Source organism: Cebus imitator, unplaced genomic scaffold, assembly GCF_001604975.1.
Source record: "Cebus imitator isolate Cc_AM_T3 unplaced genomic scaffold, Cebus_imitator-1.0 Scaffold2, whole genome shotgun sequence".
Lineage (NCBI taxonomy): Eukaryota > Metazoa > Chordata > Mammalia > Primates > Cebidae > Cebus > Cebus imitator.
In genome coordinates this window covers 16,489,418-16,514,355 of record NW_016107317.1, presented here as the reverse complement: position 1 = coordinate 16,514,355, position 24,938 = coordinate 16,489,418, and the positions used below count along the sequence as shown (strand labels likewise).

The following is a 24,938-nucleotide window of genomic DNA, read 5'->3' as shown; positions in this document are numbered from 1 at the left end:
CCTCCCTCCCTCCCTCCTTCCTTCCTTCCTTCCTTCCTTCCTTCCTTCCTTCCTTCCTTCCTTCCTTTTTTTGAGACAGAGTCTCACTTTGATTGCCCAGGCTGGAGTTCAGTGGCACGGTTTTGGCTCACTGCATTCCCAGCATTTGTGGGCTCAAGCGCTTCTTCCACCTCAGCTTCCTGAGTAGCTGGGACTACAAGTGCACACCACCACACCCAACTAATTTTTTGTATTTTTAGTAGATAAGGGATTTCACCATGTTGCCCAAGCTGGTCTTGAACTCTTGGACTTCAGCAATCCACCTGCCTTGGCTTCCCAAAGTTCTGGAATTCAGGCATGAGCCACTGTGCTCTGCCTGGAGCAAAGTAATTTAAGCATATTTCTAATTCCATAGAGAGATGTAGGAACTGTTGATAATGTAATAGCCAAAATGAAGTAGCCACTCAAAAATACTTAGAATACACCTCCTCTCTTTTCTTTGGTTTCATGAGGCTATCATTTAGGAGCAAATAATTTTTTTGGTCATTCAAAAAGAAAGCTTAGGTAACCCCTTTATGTCAAAGCCAATGAACCTTTGGTTGAGGCTTGATAAAGATAATTTCTTTTCTTCTGTAGTTTATAGGGAATCATTAAATTAACTTTTTAATGGTGCTTAATAAATAATTACTATTTTATTTGTTTTAGATATTAGAAAATATGCAGTCTGCTTTTGTTTTCATGGGAATCAATAAATTAACTTTTCAGTGAATCAGGGTAATACCTCCAAATTATGTTTCCCTTCACCACTACCATATCTGAGACTCTTGTCAGCTGGCACCACTGTGATAGCTAACTTGGTTGGTCATTATTGCTGTCTCTGTCCCGTGTTTCCTGAATTACTGCAAGAATGTGTAGCCTAAAGCCACATGTATATCTATGTAACAAACCTGCACGTTCTGCACATGTATCCCAGAAATTAAAGTATAATAATAATAATAATAGAGAATGTGTAGCTTAAAACACTATTCTGATAGGGCCACCTGCCTCCTCCGAAACTTTAATGACTGACAGTTACCTGAAGAACAGATAGAAACTTGTAAGTCATCTAAAATCTGGCCCCAATCTACACATACCGCTTCTGCCCATTTTGCATCCTGCCTTCCATCCAAACATGACTCATTGGAGTCACTGGAACATATCTTGTTCTCCCCTGTGCCACAATTTGGCATCTTATCAGAAGTATTAAATTGTACTTGTCATCAAGATCCAGCCATCCTTTCCATGAGGTTTTCTCTGATATCCATAAAACCTTGTTTGTACATTCCTGTAATATTTACAAGGTGATATCTTATCCTTTGGTACATTTTATGCATCATCTGGGGATGGTGCCTCATTCATTTAATTAATTGTCCTTGAAACTTGATGTCTAAATTTATAATTTTGTTTTATTTCCAGTGTCTGTCGGGATGGAATTCTTCTTTGCCAGATTCCCATTGATTTAGCCCTACGTAAGTGTTGAAATCATGGTTCAAGCTTAAAATACCTACTTTGGCTAAAGAAAACAGATCAATAGGCTCTTGATCAATGATAATTTTTATTATTCTGCAGAAAATTGTTCTGGAGGGGCTGAGTATGTAGACTGCGGGGATCCCAAAGCACAGAGAAGAACCGACAGAACATGCAGCACTCGGAACATACCTGTTTTTGAAGTAAGTAACGTAATGTGTAACAAGGTAACATAAGAGTTTAGCCTTTGAAAGCTTTTGTTTCTGGTCCTACGAAAACTACTGTTTTAATGAAAAATAATTAGAAGGTCATGCTCTTTTTGCCTTTTACTTTCAGTTGTCAAAGGTTGACTCCAAATATATACTTGGCATATTTAAACATTTAAATTAATGCTGATAATATGACATGATTAGAATGGTGCCTCATGGTGTATATTTTATATTTATTCCTGTAGGAGAACTTGCCTTGCAAACGTGGGTGCTTTTGTCCAGAAGGAATGGTTCGGAATTCTAAAGGGATATGTGTCTTTCCTGATGACTGCCCATGTTCTTTTGGTGGACGAGAATATGATGAAGGAAGTGTCACTTCTGTTGGCTGCAATGAATGGTGCCTAATAAAGGATTCTTATTTTGTTTTGGATATTAGAAAATATGCAGTCTGTTCATACTTTCATAGGAGAGAAGAAGTCACACTTTGGGATATTTGAAAAAAATGACCAAATATAGTTAGAAAAAGAAGCCATTTATGTATGTATGTATGTTTGAGATGGAGTCTCACTCTGTTACCCAGGCTGGAGGGCAGTGGCAGGATCTCAGCTCACTGCAACCTGTACCTCCCAGGTTCAAGCGATTCTCCTGCCTCAGCTTCCCATGTAGCTGGGACCACAGGCGTGTGCCGCCATGCTTGGCTAATGTTTCATGTTTTTAATAGAGGCCAGGTTTCACTGTGTTAGCCAGGATGGTCTCAGTCCCCTTACCTTGTGATCCACCTGCCTTGGCCTCTCAAAGTGCTGGGATTATAGGTGGGAGCCACCGCACCCAGAAAGATGCTATTTTTAAAATAGAACTTTATGTAACATTGTATAAAATGAACATCCTACGTTATAATGAAGGCAATTGCAAAATTTAATTCAATACATACTTTTGTGCTTCTTTACAAAAACAATATTAGTGTGTGAATCCCGGCATAGTATATTCACTACACTCTCTCATCTTTTCCTTTTAGTACTTGCATTAAAGGGTCTTGGAGTTGTACGCAAAATGAATGTCAAACCATCTGCCACATTTATGGGGAAGGTCATGTTAGAACTTTTGATGGGAAAAGTTACAGTTTTGATGGTCTCTGCCAGTATTCATTTCTTGAGGTAATTATGAGTATGTTTTATTAAAACAGTTCTATACTTCTTATTTATTTGTATATTAGTTCCAAACAATTTTATTTTCAAAATGGAAAATATTTTTAAGGGTCCCTATATGTTTCTAGAAGGCAGTAAAATGTTATATCATGTACTTCTGGATCTGGATGCTAGGACTAGCTTTCAATACTGGCCCCATCTTTTATCAGATGCATGACTTTGGGCACATTCCTTAACCTCTTAGTGTCTCAGTTTCTGTAATTTACAGAATGGGCATGAAAATAGCCCATACTTGAAACCAAACTAGAGCACACACTGGAGCACATACTAGTGCTTAATAAATAAATGCTAGATATGATTGTTCTAAGAACAGCACTGGCAGCAAAACTTACGGCTGCTATTTATAAGCGCTTCTTTGTCAGGCAAATGTATAGATTTCGTTGCATTTAGGAATTACGATACTACAAGACTGATGTTGTTATTCCTATGATGCAGATGAAGAAACTGAGGTTTAGAGAGGTTAAGCAACTTATGCTACCAAATGGAAAATGTCATAGAAAACCTAGACCTGTTTGATTCCAGAGTTCATGCTTGTTACATACATTTCAGAGTTCATCTTATTAAGCTGCTAGCTTCCTAAATAATATTTTAGGGCTACAACTTGGATTGTATTGTATTTATGGATTAATTTTGTTTGAATATCAAGTTTTGCATAAGTCTTTGAGGAAATAAGGCCAACTTTATCTAGCTATTTACAGAGCCTAGAAATAACTTTGTGATTACAAACGTATAAACTTTAAATACTTAGATGTCTGTGGTATAATTCTGAATTTGTGCAGAAGTAATGGGAAAATAACTGAGTCAAAACATGTTAACTAGAGTGGACTCGGCCAAGGGTATCTATAAATGTGGTCAAACTATTGTCTTTTAGAAATTCCGTAACGTAGCATGTGGTGATTTATTGAGTTTAAGGCAAATATTCTCTAAGAATGTTTGTCTGACACAAACACTGTAGTTGAGTTCTGTGACTCTGATATTCACAAACTATTATAATTTATATTTTAAAGGATTATTGTGGTCATGAAAATGGCACATTTCGTATTTTAACGGAGAGTGTTCCATGCTGTGAAGACGGGCTAACGTGCTCAAGAAAAATCATTGTTTCTTTTCAGGTAAAGTACTATTTTCTTTACTTTTCCTCTTGCATTGTGAGCAGCCAAATAAAATTGTTATTCTAAATCTGTGTGAATTTACAGGATCAGAACATTGTCTTGCAAGATGGTAAAGTAACAGCAGTCAAAACTACAGAGAGTAAGGAATGTGAACTCAGTGCAAATGCATACTCCATACATACTGTTGGCCTGTACTTAATTGTGAAATTTCAAAATGGAATAACCATGATTTGGGACAAAAATACAAGACTGTCTCTTATCCTGGATCCAAGCTGGAATGTATGTATATCACTAACAAGTGAATAATGGGGAAGCAAAATCGTTTCTGTTACTAAAAAATCGAGACAGGTATTCACAGGCAGAGTGCAGGAGAATGGCAGGGTCTCTGTTAGAGTTTAAAGCCCTCCACCTTTGTTCAGCCTTATTGTAAAATATGAAACGTAATCAAAGATAATAAAATCTGGTTAAAAAGTAAATGCAGTAAACTTGAGGCATTCTAGTTTTAACCATATTTGGTTACTTAAGATTATCACATGATACGATTTTCAGGTGGTTGTTATATTTCAAATTAAATGTGTTCCTTGGAGCAAATATTTTAAGAAGCCAAAGTGGTCTCATGTATAATTTGGAACTAGCAGACATACCTGTTTTGGTTCTTTAGACATTTATCCTGCTTGATACTAGATCATTTTGTGGCATGGGATAACTTAACTGAGAGAAAAATCTTATCTTTAGATTCTGGAATCCTATCCATGAAGTTTGGAATTAAACATAGATTCATGCTCCAATATACATAATCATGATACCTATTTGTTCATTTACCATCTATCTGTTTGTCTATTTATCTCAATGTTGCTAGTACAACTAATTTTTAAATTTCCCTTTCTGATCAATACAGGGTAAAGTGTGTGGTCTTTGTGGAAATAACAATGGTGATCTCAAGGATGATTTCACAACAAGATACACTTCAGTAGCTTCTGGAGCACTGGAATTTGGGAATAGTTGGAAAACAAGCCAAGAATGTTCAGATACAGTGGCTCAGACTTTCCCATGTGATTCAAACCCATACTGTAAAGCCTGGGCTGTGCGGAAATGTGAGATCCTCAGAGACAGCACCTTCAGAGACTGCCACAACAAGGTAGCATTGCTCTGAAAGCAGTGACTTACACAGGGATTCCTCCCAGAGACTCACGTGCTGTGCTCTGTTCTAGGTTGACCCCAGTGCTTACTATGATGCGTGCATCGAAGAAGCCTGCGCATGTGACATGGAGGGGAAGTACCTGGGATTCTGCACTGCTGTGGCTATGTATGCAGAGGCGTGTAGTGCAGTTGGAGTCTGTGTCTCATGGAGAAAACCAAATCTGTGTCGTAAGTGAGGTCCATATGTTGTTGTTTTTTTAAAACGTAATTAGATAGAAGTGTTTTCTTAGACCATCAGTCTTCCTCTCATATTTTCTATAAAACACATGTTTGTGTACCTAGAAACATGTTAATATTTTTGTTTATGATGTGCAAAAATACCAAACTTAAAAAATAAAGCATCTGGCCCAGTGCTTCAAGTTCAATTTTAGTTTAAAAAATTCATGTGTTCATAGGGGAAAAAATGAATACTGATGGAGAATATTTCTTATTCATACTTAGATGAACAATGAACTATTTGCTTACCTTGGTATATTCATATATCCTCCAACATTTGCTGCCTGTATTACTTTTGTTTAAGGTACTCACACATGTTTTCTTGAAAACTTTCATTGAGCCCTCTTGAAGATGAACTGTCAATTGAGTATAGATTAAATCTGGATACATATGGAATATGATAATCTTAATAGAAATTAGCTCTTTTCCTTCTAAGTACTATGAGAGAAAATATGATGAGAAGTGTTAAAATAGAAACCTCATTTTATTCGGTTTATTATGCACAGCATTAGAGGATATTGACATCTTTATGCCATTTAAGAACTGTTAAAAAGCTTAATTGTCTAAGATTTAGTTTTCCAATTTAAAGTTGAAATTAAAAACATGAATCTAGACTATGATCTAAAATATCTCCATATGAGAAAATTAATGTTTACCTTTTTATCTCAAACTAACCTGAGTGTGAGATGGCAAAACAAAATGCTGTTTTGAGTTTACCTTCTTCCGCTGTGACCTATTTTGGCTTATATGACAGTTTAGATAAAGCCAAAGGAACTTAATAAGATCTGATATACTTTAGATATATTTATTATTATTATCATCCCAAATCCCTTTTTAAAGTGCTCTAGAAGCTGAAAGGTGAAAATTGTCATATGATGAATGAAAGTAATTTGATCTAATTCAATTCTAGCTGTCTATTGTGATTACTACAATGCACCTGGGGAGTGCAGCTGGCATTATGAGCCTTGTGGCACAGTGACAGCAAAGACATGCAAAGATCAGCTCATTGGACAGAAATTTTCTTCACTTTTAGAAGGTAACACATACTTTAAAAATATCCGTAAAGTAGTGCAAATGATATTCATCTTAACTGGAAAGGGTTGTTTCTCCCAATTGAGTATCTAATATTTTGTAATTTAATGAATAGTTATCTTTATTATGACATTAATATTTCTACATTAGAAATACTTTCTCTAGACATAAGCTTAGTCGGGGGTGGGGAACAGCACTCTGATCGTGTCGTCACTCTTTATACCTTTTACTGGACAATGTCATTTAGTGTGAATGCAGTTTCAGAATGCAACATACAATACAATCTTTCTTGAGTAGTATAATTGCTGTAATAATTAACTGTATCTCACACTTTAGCAGCATTTTATTCTTAGCATTATATATTTCAGAGAGAAAAAAAGGGCAAGAAAACAGGTTAACATGAAACTTTTCCAAAAGTCACATTTGTGTTAAACTCTTTGTCATATTTTTATCCTATTTTGCTATGACTTCTGTATCTTTACCTACTGTTGCAAAAACAGATTTTTGAGACTAGCATTCACATTTCAAGATATGTATTTACCAGAGCCTGTTTTATGTTGCAGCATCATAATCATTGTTAAAGTAGCAAATCATTTAAAAATACTTTAAGAATCGTTTTAGAAAAAAATAAACCAACCAAAATCTGTGAGTTCTTAGTGTGATAGTTCACTGCAAGAAAGTCTGCACCTTCCTATATTTATATATTTTCATTATGAGTGTGATGCTTTGCTATTATCTACTTCACCTCATGGAGTCATTTAAGTAAATTTACAAATCTATAGTATACAGTATAATGAGTGTCAGTAAATAGAGATGAACTGTGGGTCATTTTTACACACAGGTTGCTATGCTAAGTGTCCAGACAGTGCACCCTACTTGGATGAGAACACCATGAAATGTGTCAGTTTATCTGAGTGCAGCTGCTTCTATAATGATATCATACCAGCAGGGGGAGTGATCGAAGATAATTGTGGAAGAACATGGTATATTTTCTACTAACTTTTCAATAAGCAATTTTGACTTTTGCCTTTTCATTTAGGAGAAAAACCAAATGTGTGTATGAATATATTATGTTAATAATACATATTATATATACATACTTATAATTTTTGATCCTGCCATTTCTAAATGAGAAGACCAGCTTTAGGTTCACTTTTATATCAGTTATGTTAGTTATTCTTATTTTCAGATAATTCATGTGTCAACAAATAGTTTGTGGAATTTTAATAATGCAGAACATAGGAAAGAAAATGTCTTTGTGTAGTTTTAGGGAGAAAGAGTTCTAATTTTATAAATGTAAGATTATGTTCACAGGCTTTCAAACATGGAAGCAAATTGATGGGATCATAGTAGGTCCCCACAGCCATCAAATAACATCCTGTTTGAAATTGAGCATGCAAGAACTGCCTTTAAGGCTCACCTGCACACCATTTCTTCAGGCGCCCAGAGCTCCTGATTGGATATAGCAGCACATGGAAAAACAAGCAATTTGAATCAGTGGTATTCTCTTGGGGAAACAATTATTTGCTTCTATTTGTTTTCAGTCAGACAATTTGTTGTTTTAAATTTGTGAGCTGTATGCCATTAAGAGTCAGATTTTTCAACTCATTATTTTTTCTTTTTAAATTTAACTTTCAGCTACTGTATTGCAGGGCAGTTGGAGTGCAGTGGTAAGTCATTACATTTTACACTAAGTGATTTAGGAAAAATCAGAGGAGGGTTGGAGGTCTTTTTTACATACTCCAGAGGGGCGTTAGGCTGTCCTTCAAGGATTCGCACAATTCTATCCCAGAGCAATTGTCCATGGTGAGTCACTGATGGAACCCAGTGCTACCAAAATGTGCTGAACAACTGTCAGATGGGGCCATGGCTGATACTCAGGGGGTGTACCTACAGCATACGTGCCCCTGCTCAGCTGTAGGTTCTGGGAATTGAGGGAGCGAGGAGTCAGCAAAAACAGTTTAATGAAGGAGAGAAATAGAATATGAGACTCAATATACAAAGAATTAAATAACTGAAAGATTGAAGGATTGTTGATGAGCAACATACTCTTTTTTTTTTTTTTTTTTTTTTTTTTTTTGAGACAGAGTCTGGCTCTGTTGCCCAGGCTGGAGTGCGGTGGTGTCATCTTGGCTCACTGCAACCTCCACCTCCACAGTTCAAGCGAATCTCCTGCCTCAGCCTCCAGGGTAGCTGGGATTACAGGCCCCCACCACCACCCTAATTTTTACATTTTTATTAGAGACGAGGTTTCACCATGTTGGCCAGGCTGGTCTCGAACTTCTGATCTCAGGTGATCCACCTGCCTTGGTCTCCCAAATTGCTGGGATTACAGGCATGAGCACTGCGCCCAGCCACAACACACATCTTAAAAGTAAATCTCAAAAAACTTCAAAAGAATACATGTGCTATTCCTTTTTATATTAGGAATTGCAAGAAGTAAAATAAAAAGAGACATGACTTACAGACAAATCGAATGGTAGATTTTTTTCTAGATATAAAAATTCCTGTCAATAACAGTAATGTATGATTATTTCAGAAACTGCTCCTACCAATTCAACATTTGCAGGTAAAATCATTATTATGTTTTAAATGTTGTATTTCTGATTTCTTTGTGTGGTTAATCTTTTATGGTTTCACTTGAATCTGTTCCAGTAAAAGATATGATGGTAAGTGTGCTGATATAAAAATTTTGAATTATAATAAACAATTACTAGAAATATGTCAGAGTATCATTTCATTATATTCCTATGAATTAAGTCAAGAATATGATTAAACATACAATAGGTATAATTAGTTAATATTTATGTTATTGATTAATATTTAACTCTGCATATTAGTTACATATCATTCAAAGTTTGATATTTGTAGATAATAATTGAAGAACTGCATGAAATAGAAGTAAATGTTGCCTTCTGTGAAGCAAATATTTTAAAAACATCTTCATGCTGGGAATGATTTGAAAACAGAAATAAAAAGTTCCTTCCTTCCTTCCTTCCTTCCTTCCTTCCTTCCTTCCTTCCTTCCTTCCTTCCTTCCTTCCTTCCTTCCTTCCTTCCTTTCTTCTTTCCTCCCTCCTTCCCTCCCTCACTTCTCTTCTTCCATCCTTCCCTCCTTCCCTCTTTCCCTCCCTCACTTCCCTCCTTCCCGCCTTCCTTTCTTGCTTTTATTCTTGTTTTGAGGCAAGGTCTCACTTTGTTGCCCAGGCTGCAGTGCAATGGTGTGATCACAGCTCACTGCAGCCTCTATCTCCTAGGCTCATGTGATCCTCCCAACTCAACCTACCAAGTAGCTTTAACTATAGGCATGTGCTGCCATGCCTGGCTAATTTTTTATTTTTTAGAGACATGGCCTTGTCCTGCTGCCCAGGCTAGAGTGCAGTAGCACTGTCATAGCTCACTGCTTCCAAAGTGTTGGGATTATAGGCTTGAACCAGCACCCAGCCAAGGAATTACATTTATGTTTACTTAAGGGGATGCTGAATGATAGTTTTAGGGCATGTAACTCCTTGGCAATATAACTAAACTTTGAGTTGCTATAGTACACCTACATATTCCTACCTTGTGTGATATAAAGAGGGATTTTATTTCCTGCTGATTGATATTTGGAGGTGGGTAGTATAAATTGGGAGATAGTACAGAAAATAGGAAAAGTTAGGCTTTGATAATTTATTTAAAATTATGCAACATGCTGTAAAATGCTAGTTAAGTTTTAGTTATTTTTGGTCACTTACCTGAAGTGAAGTTTTCATGTCAGGGTTCTGAACCACCTTCCTTTAAGTTATTATTGGCCCATAAATTGACCTTACAAAGTTCCTATGAGATTATGGTTAAGTGATAATAACAGGAAATTGTTATTTTTGGTGTACATACATAAATACATGGTGCTATTTGTGTTGATATAAATAAAAAATTATTTTGTCACTTAACCTCTGCACACATTTCAGAAATTTTAATTTTAGTTTATGGCAATTGTTTTCTTGAACTATATTTCCCAGAAAAAAATTATTCAATTAATTGATTTTCATAAATATTGTATTTTCTAAACAGTTTCCACTACAACAGCTACCGCCATATTAAGCACTGGAGCAGGTAAATACAGTAAAAATGTTAATTATTTTTACGGATCCTAAATGAGCAGCAAAGATAATTTATGGTTCAGGAATCATAGCCCTTTTTTCCAATTTTTCATTCTCCATTTATTTATTTGCCAAAGGCCCATGTCAAGTAGCAGGTCTGTATATAATTGTAATATAATATTAAAGAACATCTTCTCTTTTCAAAGGTGTCTGTCCTAAGAAGATCATTCTACATACTAATTATTTGGAGAAAGTGGCTATGTTAAAAACTTCTATGTTAAATTCCTTGAAAGTAATTTGCAATTTCTTTTATTAACACCAGAAAAATTTTAACTTTAATTGGATGCTTTGTCACTAAAACAGTAGCTAGCAGAGTAAAAATGTGCATTGAAATTTGTAAACATCTAATAAGTGAACTTAACTGTTACATTTAATCATTTTATTTGTATTCTGGAGATCTTGAAACATGCTTAAATACATATGATTAACCTCATCTGTCAATACCAGTTTAATGTATATTTCCAAATATTTGTCTTTTTCTTTGCATAGCAATTACACTGGTTACCAGTAGCCCAGGCACAGGTAAGCTAAGCCACAGCTTAATCAATGGGGGTTTAAAAAAAACACCCAGACTTCCTTTGCAGTATTATGTTTTTACAATGATACTTTTAGAAGAAATAGACAAAGTAAGTTTCTTTCTTTAAAGATAATTTTCTTTAGAGAAAGCTTTTGGGAAAAATAATTATACCAAATGGCAAGATTTTGTGAACTTTTACTCATTGTCTGTAAATTTTAAAACTAATATTTGGGCTTCTATTCACCTATATGATCAATTTTTCTGATACAGTCATTTCAAGTTGATCCATTTTATATATGACTATAGCTATTCTTGTAAGCATAATTTCCTCTGTATATAAAACTTATTTTTTCCATTGTTTTCTTAAATTCAGCAGCATCCACTCCAGGGATTACAACATCAAGCAGTGAAACAACAGGTAGGCAAATCAGAATATCCACGTGATGAATAAAGTTTTGAATAAAGGTTTGTATATAAAACATTGACTGCATTGGAATCAACATCAGTTTAATTACACATTAAAAATATTTGGGTTTGAATTTTCCCTCTGACCATTCAAACAATTCCTAGTTTATTTTTCTATTTTGTTTTTCCACCTAAATTAAAAAATTCATTGAGTATGTTTCATTGTTTTTAATGTAAAAGAAAATATGAGAAAAAAAGAATTTGAAAAATATGGCTAGCAGACAATTTAGCATTGTGACTCTACATGTTATTTTTGCTTATAATATATAATAGTCACCTGTTTTTCTTTAAACTAATTAATTTTACAATTAGTAAGATGTCAGTTTTACTAAGTTGAAGATTCACATGCATAATATATGTCATTTCTTTCTAGAGACTATGTTTTTGAGAAAACCATCCATGGATTTCACCCTTCCAACTCTGCATTAGTTTTCACATACTCACTTTTCTATACTTAGGGTCTTTACCTCCCAATTTAGCACTATAGCTCTTCTTTTGTTATTTATTAATTTATCAACTATTAAATGACCACGTTCCTTAAAGTCACAGACCATGATTCACTATCCTTTAGTCCCAATTGTACCTAGTGTCAAAGTACACATTCGCAGGCAGTTAAGTATTTACAGAGTGAATGTACTCTGTTTTGTCCCTGTCGAAAATTTAGAGCTCAGGTTTAGAATTTTAGCACAGAATTTCTGGTGAAGCATAAACTATTTGTTAGCTATTAGTTATACTGATAAATCCAACAGTTCACACATTTCACTCATTAGAGCTAATCTTCAATATAAAGATACAGTGTAAACCCAACTATTATTGGATTATAAATTGATATTATAATATAGAATTATGACTATAATTTTGAACATTTTATAAATCTTAGTATTGTCTATTTTTAATATATTTTTATGTTAAAGAGATAAATATACATGTATATCTTATGCATCAGCCATCATAGTGCACAATATAAAAATACCGAAAACAACATGCTACTTCCTGTCAAACTTTCTCTTGTGTTGAATACCGTTAGCAACAGAAAGCATTATTGAATCTTTCAACGTAAATCTCAGAAAGCCTGACACATCTCAAAAATGTTTTTCTGCAGTCTGTAATCATAAATTCATTTCCCAAGGCCAATAACAATTTCATCCCAATAGTTTTTTGAATCATTTCATATACACCACAGAGTAATTTTCTAGCTACATATTACCTCAGTCAAAAGCAGTGGACTGAATTCCTAATTCTCAGCCTGGTTCTATTTCTATGATGATTAATTTAGTTCAGATACTAAGCTCTCCTTTAGTCAGTCATTCATCAGCTACTAAAACTTTTGAATATTGTGATCATTTAAAGAAATGCTTTTTTCCTTGATTTGATGAACTCCATAGATAGACATGAATCAATAGCAGTTTAGATAACTCTTTCATCTATTTCTTCAGTGTTGTGATTATCATATCTATATCCTGTATCACAATACTTACCTAGAACTATTAAAAGTGTTTAAATTTTTCTAGCTTATATATAAATATGTATATTAATGTATATTTAGATATATTTATACATTATATATAAAATGTATAATATATATTTTATATGTAATATAAATTTTTTTATTTTTTCTTATAATAATTTTTCTTATAGTTTTCTTATATATATTTTTTCTTATATATAATATAAATTTTTTCTTATATATAATATAAATTTCTTCTTATATATATAATATATATATATTAATGTTTTCTTTTCAAACACCTGGTTTTGAATGTAATATCCAATTTTATTTTGTCAACACTTTGTACTGTAGCAAGCAAACTTTCCATGGAAAACAGAAGATCGTGAGTAGATTACCCTGCTAGGGTTTTTGTGAGCAACTGATGAAGTTTATACATGAAGTTAAATACATGTAATATTTTGTCTCATTTACTGTAAAACACTATAAAAATCTTATCAATCATGTTCATGGTAGCATTTTAAAAATTATAAATCAAATGCAGAGTTGAATTATAGGAAAGATTACCTGGGCGATTTTTTTCCTGAATTCATTAAGTATTATTTATGACTTCCGTGCTTTGCCTGACTGAATCCTAATGTTTTATTTAATTTCCCTGAAATTCTGGTAGATATTTCATGCTCTGTAAGTATAATATTAATAATTTTCTAAATGCTATGTTAGTACTATATAGAAAGGTGTGCTAAAAATAACTTTTATTTACCTCTTTCTAGTCATTACGTTAAATATTTTTCATTCAGTATCTGATTAAATCTTAATCCCCTGATTGTTACTCTCCACAGTCCTCCTCATGTAATCATTTTTAGTGAGGAAATGCAAAGAGCTTAAGTAACATTTTCAGGGTTATGAGGATAAGAAGGAAAAGGACTTTCTGACATGATCTAGAGAGAAGTTAGGATTGGTTTTCTTTTCTTGTTATCCATGAAAGCCAGAAACTGTAGTCACTGTTATTTTAAAATCAGGGGACAAAGAAGTATAAAAATATTTATTTTTTCATCTTAAAATGTTCCAATTGTGCCACAAAATGTGTTTGTTTCAAATAAAGTTAGTCAAGTAATCCCAAGGTACAGAAAACATTGAATATCAAATTAATAATATGTTCCCAGCATTTGTTAATAATACGTGTGTAGCTTACCTGGAACGGATTAAGAACTGCTAATTTTCCAGATAAAGTGAAGCATACAAAACTTTAATTAAATTTTAGTTAAATGGATCAAATTTCAGTTAAAAAATAATGATTAGTGTTAAGAATTAGTGGTGATTCTTAATTCCTCATCTTTTCTGAGGCTGTGACCATATCATACTAAACAGATGGGAATTTAGAAATCATTCAAATAATGATTAATGTAGTTTTCCCTATAAATCTGTGACTTGAGGGCTTGGATCTTACCAGTTGGTCTTCTTTGTTGATTCAATTAACTGAAAATCAAAAATAGTCTACTTCAACTAGTGCTAGGGACTTGGATGGAGTACAAAATATTCAAAATAAAATGTGATATTTCTGAATTTTAATAACTATGAGATGACATGCCAATTTTCTTCTGAGGATTCATAGTAATTTACATAAAGTGGGGATGATAATCAAGAATCTCAGAAAGTACTAGATAAATGTTTACTGATAATTTTATTTCAGACCTTTAAAGGAAAAGAGTCACATCTATTAATTTTCATTTTTCATGTAAGAATAAAACATTTTTCTTTAAGAGACACCAACGTATTTTTTCTTTTCAAACTGTTTTTCTTTCTATATTCGTCCAGTAAACATTATGCCATTGTGGAAACAAAACAGTTTAAGGTGTTTCCTTTTAGAACTCTTTTTAGAAGAAATAAAGGTCTTTTTGTAAAGCAATTGCCTTGCACAAATTGTAGGCTTGAAAGATGCGTCATATTTTTTTTACTGACATTGGTGGTTTAAAAGTGGATTTGACAAATTGTGATGAATCCATAACTGCAAAATGATTTTTGTTTTTAAGTCTTCTAGTGGTAAATCTCACTTGATCAGTGATGAGAACGATGAATCCCATTTTTGTTTTATTTTAAAATAAGTGTTTGGACATCATCACTAGCAAAGATTTTTGTTTGTTTGTTTCAAAATATAGTATGCATCAACCAAAAATATTTAAATAGAGATTGAAATATAAAAGTTTTTATTTCATATATTGTGTAGCTAAGAAGACACCTCATTTCAAATATGTATTGCCTCTCCATGAACTATCTATAATAAATGGAAAGATTTGTTTCTTGGACATGGGAACCTGTTTAATTTTGGAAAATGTATTAGTGCTTTTCAGCAGAACCAATATGATAAGTGGGATAAATTAACTTAGTCAAAACGTTCCTACTTTTACATTTTTCTGTGTCTTCAAATAAGTCAATTTAACATAAAAACCTATAATTTTTGAACACAAAGGTAAGATTTATTTTAGAGTCTCAGCAGGGCAGTGGGGTAGGAGGTGCAGGTTTTTGCCACTAACTTGTTCTCTGGATAAAGTGCTTTTGATCAAGTACTGGATTAAACTGTAATCTTGAATGGAAGAGAAGGTATGACTTCATTGTTAAATAGTCCTTAACTTTTTTGTTGAGGTAAATAGAAGTAAAGTATACTTTTGAGGGATTTAGAAAGACATTACAGAAAACTTTAAGGTGAAGGGGAAGCAATATGTAAACTTTAATTTCTCCACATGCTTTCTGTATCTATTTTCTTTTCTATACAGTAAATGCTTTCAAAGAGCTAAAATATTCCGAGATGCCTAACTAACCATTCTAATAAGCATGCTATTTTTAGAAGAAAATTTATGCAGTAAAGGGCTTTTCCTCTTTAGATTGACTGATCTTGATACAGAGCTAATATTTACTAAGTGCTACTCTGTATATGATATATATTATCTGATTTGATACAGCTAATTCTCGGAAGTGGTGTCATCATTTCCCCCTGTTTACAAATAAGTAGATGGAAACACAAAGAGGTTAAGTTATACATTCAAGTTTACTTGCTAATAAGTTGTAGAGATAATTACAATTCAGAACATATTTTCTAGATTCCAATCCTAATGCCTCTGTGTTTCCATGTTTAAAGAAGAGGATGAAATTAAATTTAATTTAAATCAGTTATCAAAGTAGCAACATGTAATTACAGATTCTGATTTCAAATTAGGACTTATGTTAAAATCATAGATTGTTTAGGAAGTTTATAGTAAAACAAAAAAAAAAAAATCCCCACCTTGAATGAATACATGGGATACTGACATATAAAAGTAGTTTTCTGTTACACCTCAATGTGATCTGTTAAAAATAGATATTTACTCAAAAATTTAAAATCTTAAAATGTTACAGCTATAAGTTATATGTAAGTTTTGTTTATATGATGTGCTTTTTTTAAAATTGCATTTTAGGTTTTGGGGTACAGGTGAAGAACATGTGAGATTGTTGCATAGGTACACACATGGCAGTGTGGTTTCCTGCCTTCCTCTCCATCACCTATATCTGGCATTTCTCCTCATGTTATCCCTCCCCAACTCCCCACCACCCCCTGCTGTCCCTCCCCTACTTCCCCCCGACAGACCCCAGTGTGTGATGCCCCCCTCCCTGTGTCCATGTGTTCTCATTGTTCAACACCTTTCTATGAGTGAGAACATGCGGTGTTTGATTTTCTGTTCTTGTGTCAGTTTGCTGAGAATGACGGTTTCCAGGTCCCTACAAAGGACAAGAACTCATTGTTTTTTTATGGCTACATAGTATTCCATGGTGTATATGTGCCACATTTTCCCTGTCCAGTCTGTCATCAATGGGCATTTGATTTGGTTCCAAGTCTTTGCTATTGTAAACAGTGCTGCAATGAACATTCGTGTGCATGTGTCCTTATAATAGAATGATTTATAATCCTTTGGATATATACCCAGTAATAGGATTGCTGGGTCAAATGGAATTTAGCATCAATTGTAGAAAAACATATTTTCATCAGGAAAAGGGAGATAGATAAGTATAGTGGAATGTGGAATTAGAAAAATAAGAATTTGAATCCTTTCCCTTAAAGTTTGACCCTGTTTTAAGTCCCTCAACACCCTGAGGTTTGGTGTTGTCATCTGTGAAGTGGGAACTAATAATAATCTCCACATGGAAAGATTTGAGAAAATAGTAAATGTGATAGTGCAGCTTAGTGTAATACATAGCAGTTATTCTGTAAAGGCAACTCTATTATTAGTTAATTTTATAAATAATAATTAGGTGAATTAGTTTATATTTTAGTTTGGGAGTTTAATACCTTTTCAGTTACTAATCAGAAACATACCACTTCTGAATTAAAGCTACTTTTATGAATTTTTAATTTTTTTCAGAATAAGATATTTTACAAAAGCTATAGACTCTGTAGTACTGAATTTGTTGTTTATAAGGGGAAATATTATAGATACTCCTTCAGCATATCTCTCAGACATATATTTTAAGTAAAATAAAATTCATTGAAAAAATGCCAAAATATTTTTTCCTTGTAAAAATTAAAATGATTCTTAGAAGTAATTTAAAAACTTCGTGGTATCTAGAAAATTAATTGAAAGACTTTATATTAAGTTTATAGAAAGGTGAAACACAAATGGACAAAGCCACTTGGAAAAGCTTTTAGGGTGGAATATCATACTACCATGTAGGCATGTAGAGCTTTTAGTGTTTTGGTAGAGGCAGCTCCTCCTATTACTCTTTATGTCTTGTCCACAAAGAAGCTGATGCATTGTAATTGACAGTATCAAGTACTTCCAGCATGTATGTTCATTTGCAAGTGATGGAAAAATAAGTTGAAACTATGGTATGGATGTCAAAATTGTTGAAAATTGGAATGCTGTCTCCCATCAGGTGGATAATTATACCCAGAAGAAAAGTGGGTTCTCGTGTTTCCTATTAGTAAAGGCTTATCCCTACTTTTATTGCTGTATCGATAATTTCAGACTTACGTCTTCTGAAGTTCATTCATGGGAGCTATATCATAGTAGCCTGACTGGAATGTACTCCAATCTGTGCCTAGCTTAGGTAACTCTATGACCCTGATTAAAGATCGGTCCTCAAGATGCACATGAGCATATTGCCATCTCAGCAACATCAATTATAAGGAAAGGCCTATAAAAAAGTTCGCTTGTGCATATGGTAAAAATAGTGATGATCAGTGCACGACCACCTATGGTGTGCAGCCATGTTCTTGAATCCATTGTTGATTAGAGCATATTTATTTAGATGTGCAAAATTTGGAGATTTTATTTCATATGATAATGCTGCTTTTAATTAAATGTAATTGTCTTCAATTTGAAAGTACTCAGATTGGATCACTGGAATTCTATAAGGTTAAATCAATACTGGGAAATGGAATCTGCACCAAAATCTTTGGATGAATCTGGGTCTATCTATTCTTCCACATCATTCTAATCTTGACAGTCTCTGTGGATCATGGCAGAACAGTCTTTCTATGCTATCCTTAGATCAGCAAGTGATTTTAATTCAAATGTGCAACTATTGTGCTCATTAGTGAAAAAAGATATCAAGATCCGAATTGTACAGTTGGTAGAGTCTCTGAAACCAATTTTGAAAATTCTTCTCAACTAAACCTTGTCAGCTCTTGAGAACTGTGACAAAAACTTTCTCTCAAACTACTTACCATACTTATTTAAATATCCATTGTGTAATTTGAGTAGACATATATTTTATTATTTACTTCATATTGTATTCTACATCTTCTAGTCTAATTTTTAATATTTCCATTAACAAGATGAATGGGTAATTAAGAAAACTGCAAGAGGTGTGTGTTATGTATATAGGAAGACTAACATAAAAAGCAGCATGGGTCACAGTCCTAGTTACTTGGTGACCTACATTTGAGTCCTAGTTTTATCACTAACCATCAGTGATCTTGAACAAATCACTCAACTTTTCTGAGCTCCATTCTTTATATAAAAACTAGGTAAAATATTTTGACTCCATTCATTTACTCATTCATTCATTTATTCATTCTATGGACAAGTATCAAACTCTTATTATGTGCTAGGCACTTTACAGGCTCTGGAGATACTAAAGTGAATTAAAATAGATATGGTTTTTGCCTCTATAAAGCCTAGGGCCTAGTCAGGAATATGGTTATTAATTAAGTAATTACAAAAACAAATGGAAACTTACATCAACACAAGAGCTATGGAGTACTTAAAAGGGCATGGGGTGAGAGGGAGGGGATTTAATCCAGTGAAGGAACTCAGAAGAGACTGAAGAAAAGGTGATTGAGTTGAGAACTAACCAATGAATGCTCAACTAGGAGAAGAGGGGGAAAGAACCGTGTTCCAAGTAGAGACGGCTGCAAACAGCAGGTAGAAATGACAGAAAGGCCAGTATGGCTGGATGAGGAGCGAGGATCAAATAGATTGTGTGAGAAGTTTGTTTCTCAACTTTTTTTGAAGTTCTGAAACACTATAAAATTGCAAAGTGGTATTATTTACATAAAGTAAGCAATGGATTCCTATGGATTTTCAATGAAAATTAACACTGAAATAGAGAAAATATCTGACTATTTATTATTTATGAAAACCCTGAATTAATAAAGGTTTATTTTTAAGTGCACAGGTCCTCAATAAACATTTGATGAGCTTTAATCATATCCCTGGCAATGGGCAGGTGTTGGGAATACAAAGTTAAAATATGGCCTCTTCCTTCTGGAGTTCACTGATACTCCACAACAGCTGTTTAGAGTAAATTCAAATTTATTTTCACAAACCTGCTATGTCAAATAATAAACATAAATCTTAAAAAAAAAATTCTCCTTTTCCCTCCAAACCCTTATAGTCTAAATGCTACTCAATAGAAAAATATCCAAGATGCAGACAACCAGAAGCTGAGAAAAGTTGAAGAAACCATAAACTGCAAAATAAGTCTTTGCTTAACAGAGAACTTATTGCCCTTGTTGATATACATTCCATTTACTTTGTATTTAGTAGAATTCAGCATATGTATATGTGTGTGTACACATACACATATTCATTGGAAAGTACATCATGTATGTTACTATATTAAAAATGAAATACAAATTTATTTTTAACTCTAAACACAATATATTACAAATTTCCCTACATTGAAAACTATATAACAGCAGAACAATCTCTCTAGTATTTTTTTCTTGAGGTTGGAAAATTCACATCATTTCTGTTTTCCTTTTCAGGAACGACTCTAGGTCCTCTCACCAAACCTTTTACTACAGGTCAGTATATTAATTCCTGGTTTTATATGTTAAATAAAAATATCCAATAGTATAAATTATTGGTAACTTTGAGTTTTTAAGAAAGCATTTATAGGACAGTTTGGCCTTAGCAAAAATATTTCAGACAAGTAGTTTACTAGGCTTTTACCACTGGTTTTAAATTTTTCTTAAAAAACATTGAATTTATTTTCGGTCAGTTTATATCGACCGGCTATAGAAACATGGTTTCTCTTTTGATTTTCTTCTTTATCATTAATTATTAATATAGGATGTACCACAGTAGCAAATATCATAAAATTTTTTTAAAGAACATGGGTTATACATCTAATAACATCTGTTATGCTCTTAGGTGTTTCAAGTTTAAACATGTGCACATCTAATAATATATGTTACTCTCTTTGCTGTTTTAAGGCTGAAAGTAGCAATTAACTATTTCATAATAGTGTTTCTTTATGGTTATTATCAGCCCCAGGCAACAGTGATTACGGCAAAGGATCTGTTTATTTTATTTTATTTTTTTAATTTTAAAAATTATTTTTTAACATGAGGGTACATAGTAGATGTACATAGTATATGTGGCATACATGAGATATGTTGATATAGCCATACAATATGAAATAAGCACATGATGGAGAATGTGATATCCATCCCTTCAAGCATTTACCCTTTGTGGTCTAAATAATCCAATTACATTCTTTAAGTTATTCTAAAATATGCAATTATTATTGGCTATAGTCACCCTATCGTGCTATCAAATAGTAGGCCTTATTCATTCTTTTAAATTTTTTTGTACCCATTAACCATCCCTACCTTTTCTCCACCCCTCACTACCCTTCCTAGCTCTGGTGACCATCTTTCTACATTCTATGTTCATGAGTTAAATGAATTTGATTTTTTAAGATCTTACAAAGTAAGAACATGTGAGGTTTGTCTTTCTGTGCCTGGCTTATTTCACTTAACATAATGATCTCCCATTCTATCTATGTTGTTGCAAATGACTGTATCTTATTCTTTTATTATGACTGAATAGTACTCCATTTCATATATTCTTTATCCATTCATTTGCTGATGGACACTTAGGTTGCTTCCAGATCTTAGCTATTGTAAACAGTGCTGTGGCGAATATAGGAATGCAAATATCTCTTTGATACACTCATTTTCTTTCTTTAGGGTATATACTCAGCAGTGGGATTGCTGGATCATATGGTAGCTCAATTTTTAGTTTTTTGAGGGACCTCCAAACTGTTCTCCATAGTGGCTGTAGGTTCTTCTTATTTTAAAATAGTTATTTAGACAAATGTATGAAGGCCTAGTGTGACTCAGTTTAAGATACAGAAAGCTATATTTGTAAAAAAGAAAAAAAGGCTGTGATATGAAAACAAATTCTTAAGGGACTCTAGGCAGAAAATCACTGGTTTTATTGAGACTATTTTCTATGATAAAATTGATTAAACAGTTAACTCACCCCTTGGTAACAAAGTCCTAGTAGACTTTGGATGAGAAGTTTATGTTTTTTTCAGGCATTACTGAAACTCCATTTCCCATCATCTCAACATCTGGGAATGCAGGCACAACACGAATAGTGAGCCCCACCATCACTCACGCTGTGGGCATGGCAGGTAAATTCAGTTCAGAGCAAAGTATACCAGCCTCAACTAAGCAACTAATTTATTTTGAAAAATACTGTCCTGAGTAACATTTCCTAAAATTAGGTGCTTAGCTGAGTCTTGTTGAACAAACTCCTTCACATACATAAATGGATTAAAAGCCATTTCTTTAGTGTATACATGGAACTCTTTCTCTTTATGTACTTGCTAACTAATCCATGGCCTAATTTTATTTTTTTCTACATTTATTTCCCTTAGCAATTTTCTTGATTTGAAAGTTACAACTTGAACACTTTTTGGAATAAGATATAGTTTACATAAAAAAATAATGGTTTAAAGGATATAATCAATGCACAATAGCACAAATTAAGAAACTGGTTCATTCCAATTAGATCAGTAAACTTAAATTTTAGCGTGATAACCATTTAATTTACATTTCTTAAAACCTGCATCAAAATTACTTGGGTAATAACAATAAGTCAGTCAGCTATCTCTTTTGGTTATGAGGCAGCATGTATAAAGGTTTTGAGCAGGGCTACTCAAAGTTTGGTTGACAGAGGGGTAGTAGCCAGATTGTTACTGGTTTTTGAGGTAATAAGAACTGAAACAGAGACTAAGCACTTAAAAACATAGCAATTTTACAGGATGATTTTTATGTCTATTAAATAAAGACTTGTGTTTGGTATGGTTTTACTTTTAAAAATTTCATTTCTCTATTTTCTTTTTTTTAAATGGAGTCTTGCTCTGTCGCCCAGGCTGGAGTGTACTGGTGTGATCTCAGCTCACTGCAACCTCTGACTCCCAGGTTGAAGAAATTCTCTTGCCTCAGCCTCCTGAGTAGCTGAGACTGTAGGTGCTTGCCGCCACACCCAGCTAATTTTTTGTATTGTTTTAGTAGAGATGGGATTTCACGATGTTGCCCAGGCTGATTGCCAACTCCTGAGCTCAGGCAATCCGCATGCCTCAGCCTCCCAAAGTGCTGGGATTACAGGTGTGAGCCACTGTGCCAGGCATAATTTCTCTACTTTTATGGCCTTTTTCAAAGTAACCATCTAGGACAGATTGCAAATTTTACAAAATTGATGTTTTGCAATGGATTGTTCAAGAAGCACAGATTAGAATATTAACTGTAGCTAGACTGCTTGAATTTTGACTCCTGGATCTGCTGTCAATCAACTGAGTGACCTGGAACAAGTCATTTAATCACATCTAATAAATAGGAATAATAATATGACTTGTTTCAGAGGAATTTTAAAAGAGTAAATGAGTTGGTTTGCGTAGGGTCTTTTTTTTTTTTGAGACGGAGTTTTGCTCTTGTTGCCCAGGCTAGAGTGCAGTGGTGCAATCTTGGCTCACACAACCTCTGCCTCCTGGGTTCAAGTGATTCTCCTGCTTCAGCCTCTTGAGTAGCTGGCACTACAGGCATGTGCCACCACACCTGGCTAATTTTTGTATTTTTGGTAGAGATGCGGTTTTGCCATGTTGGCCAGGCTGGTCTTGAACTCCTGACCTCAGGTGATCCACCCACCATGGCTTCTCAAAATACTGGGATTACAGGCACGGGCCACTGCACCCGGCTGGGGCATTTTTTAAAAATACTGTTTTTTATCAAAAGTAACCAGTGGCCCTCCTGCCCCAACAATGAGAGGAGAGGAGGGCATCATACCCAGGGAACCAAGCATAGGAGCTACAAGCCCAGGAAAATCAGACAAGTCAGGACACATGCTTTAGCACCTGCTAAATGGGTAGATAATCAAAATATGTATGCTGCTCAGGAAGCTTTAAAATTGACTTGAATCGCCTAGTCTTTTCGTTCAGAATCACCATATGTTGAAATCACTGCCACTGTGTTTGTCAGGTACGACTGGAGAATCCATTGGTGCAACCACAGGAGCAGGCAGGGAAAGCACATCAGGCACTGGGGCCACCAGCCCTGGGAACCCAGCAGGTAAGACAAAGACTCTTTTAGGGGGCTGTAGTTGGGGTCCAACACAAGATTTGCCAAGACCCCAGAATATGATAATGAGATTAGATAGAGATAACCAAGGACAATATTTTAGGAAAATGACATGAAACTATGAATATCTTGAAAGAATTTTTTCATAACTATCCATATACATTAAGTACCATTATTCTTCCAAGTAGGAACAACTGGAGGAGTGGATGCAGCCACCACTGGAGCTGCTGGTGAAAATACATCTGGGAGAACAGGTACTACAGGAGTAAAACCGTCATGATGCTGTCCTGTAGACACGTGAGCTTTCTGCTCAAAATTTAGTCAGAAACAAGGGTTCTTGGGGAATCCAAACATTATGTAAGGCTGTGTGTCCTGAAGCTCAGATCATTCCGACAAGTATGTGCTGTATACCTAATACTGTGATAGATGCTCTGTGGAATACAGGAAAAGAATAGGGCCATATATTTGTTCTCAATCCACTTCACTTTGGAGAGGATGTAGATGATAAAGACTAAGAAAGTTAGGAGTTAATTAAGCAAATAAAAGGTACATGCTGGAGCGTAGGGCAATTCTAGTAAGAGTCTAGATAATTCAATGTTGAAAGCGTAGGGCAATTCTAGTAAGAGTCTAGATAATTCAATGTTGAACTATTCAATGTTGAACAGTGAATTATCTGCATGATTACTATATTTTACTAAGAAGCACTCCTTTATTGAAATCAGTACAATATCAGAGTTTCCTGATTTATCTGATTTACCTTGAATAATAAATTATCATGATATTTATGAGATAGATTCATTTTTTAAAGGAAAAAAATGTGTATTTCAGGTGACTTTCATAAGGGTTTAACTTTCTTAAGCAGCCATTATTTTTTTTTTCCATGATAAAAAAATTAGGCACAACTGTGATATCATCTGGAGCAACCCCTGCAGTCGGAGGTGGTAGTACCCCCGGAAAAGCAGGCACTGCAGCTCCAGTTTCTGGTAAGATGGACCAGGCTGGACCTAATGTCTCAGAAGCTCCCAGCCATGACTCCCACACTAAGTGATGCTCTGTAAACTCAGGG

General features: G+C 34.2%; 1 protein-coding gene across 1 annotated transcript in view; it reads left to right on the top strand.

Annotated features, from left to right (window-relative positions):
* The window catches only part of MUC19 (mucin 19, oligomeric), a 189,411-nt gene that overhangs the window by 60,116 nt on the left and 104,357 nt on the right, over window positions 1-24,938 (top strand). The window contains 19 exon segments of the mRNA XM_037738205.1: window positions 1,435-1,487; window positions 1,588-1,688; window positions 1,940-2,091; window positions 2,710-2,848; window positions 3,907-4,011; window positions 4,096-4,290; window positions 4,910-5,149; window positions 5,223-5,379; window positions 6,338-6,463; window positions 7,301-7,442; window positions 8,098-8,129; window positions 8,999-9,028; window positions 10,509-10,550; window positions 11,087-11,119; window positions 11,488-11,532; window positions 20,270-20,308; window positions 21,829-21,927; window positions 24,061-24,126; window positions 24,769-24,855. Coding sequence (XP_037594133.1) covers window positions 1,435-1,487; window positions 1,588-1,688; window positions 1,940-2,091; window positions 2,710-2,848; window positions 3,907-4,011; window positions 4,096-4,290; window positions 4,910-5,149; window positions 5,223-5,379; window positions 6,338-6,463; window positions 7,301-7,442; window positions 8,098-8,129; window positions 8,999-9,028; window positions 10,509-10,550; window positions 11,087-11,119; window positions 11,488-11,532; window positions 20,270-20,308; window positions 21,829-21,927; window positions 24,061-24,126; window positions 24,769-24,855 — 1,883 coding nt within the window.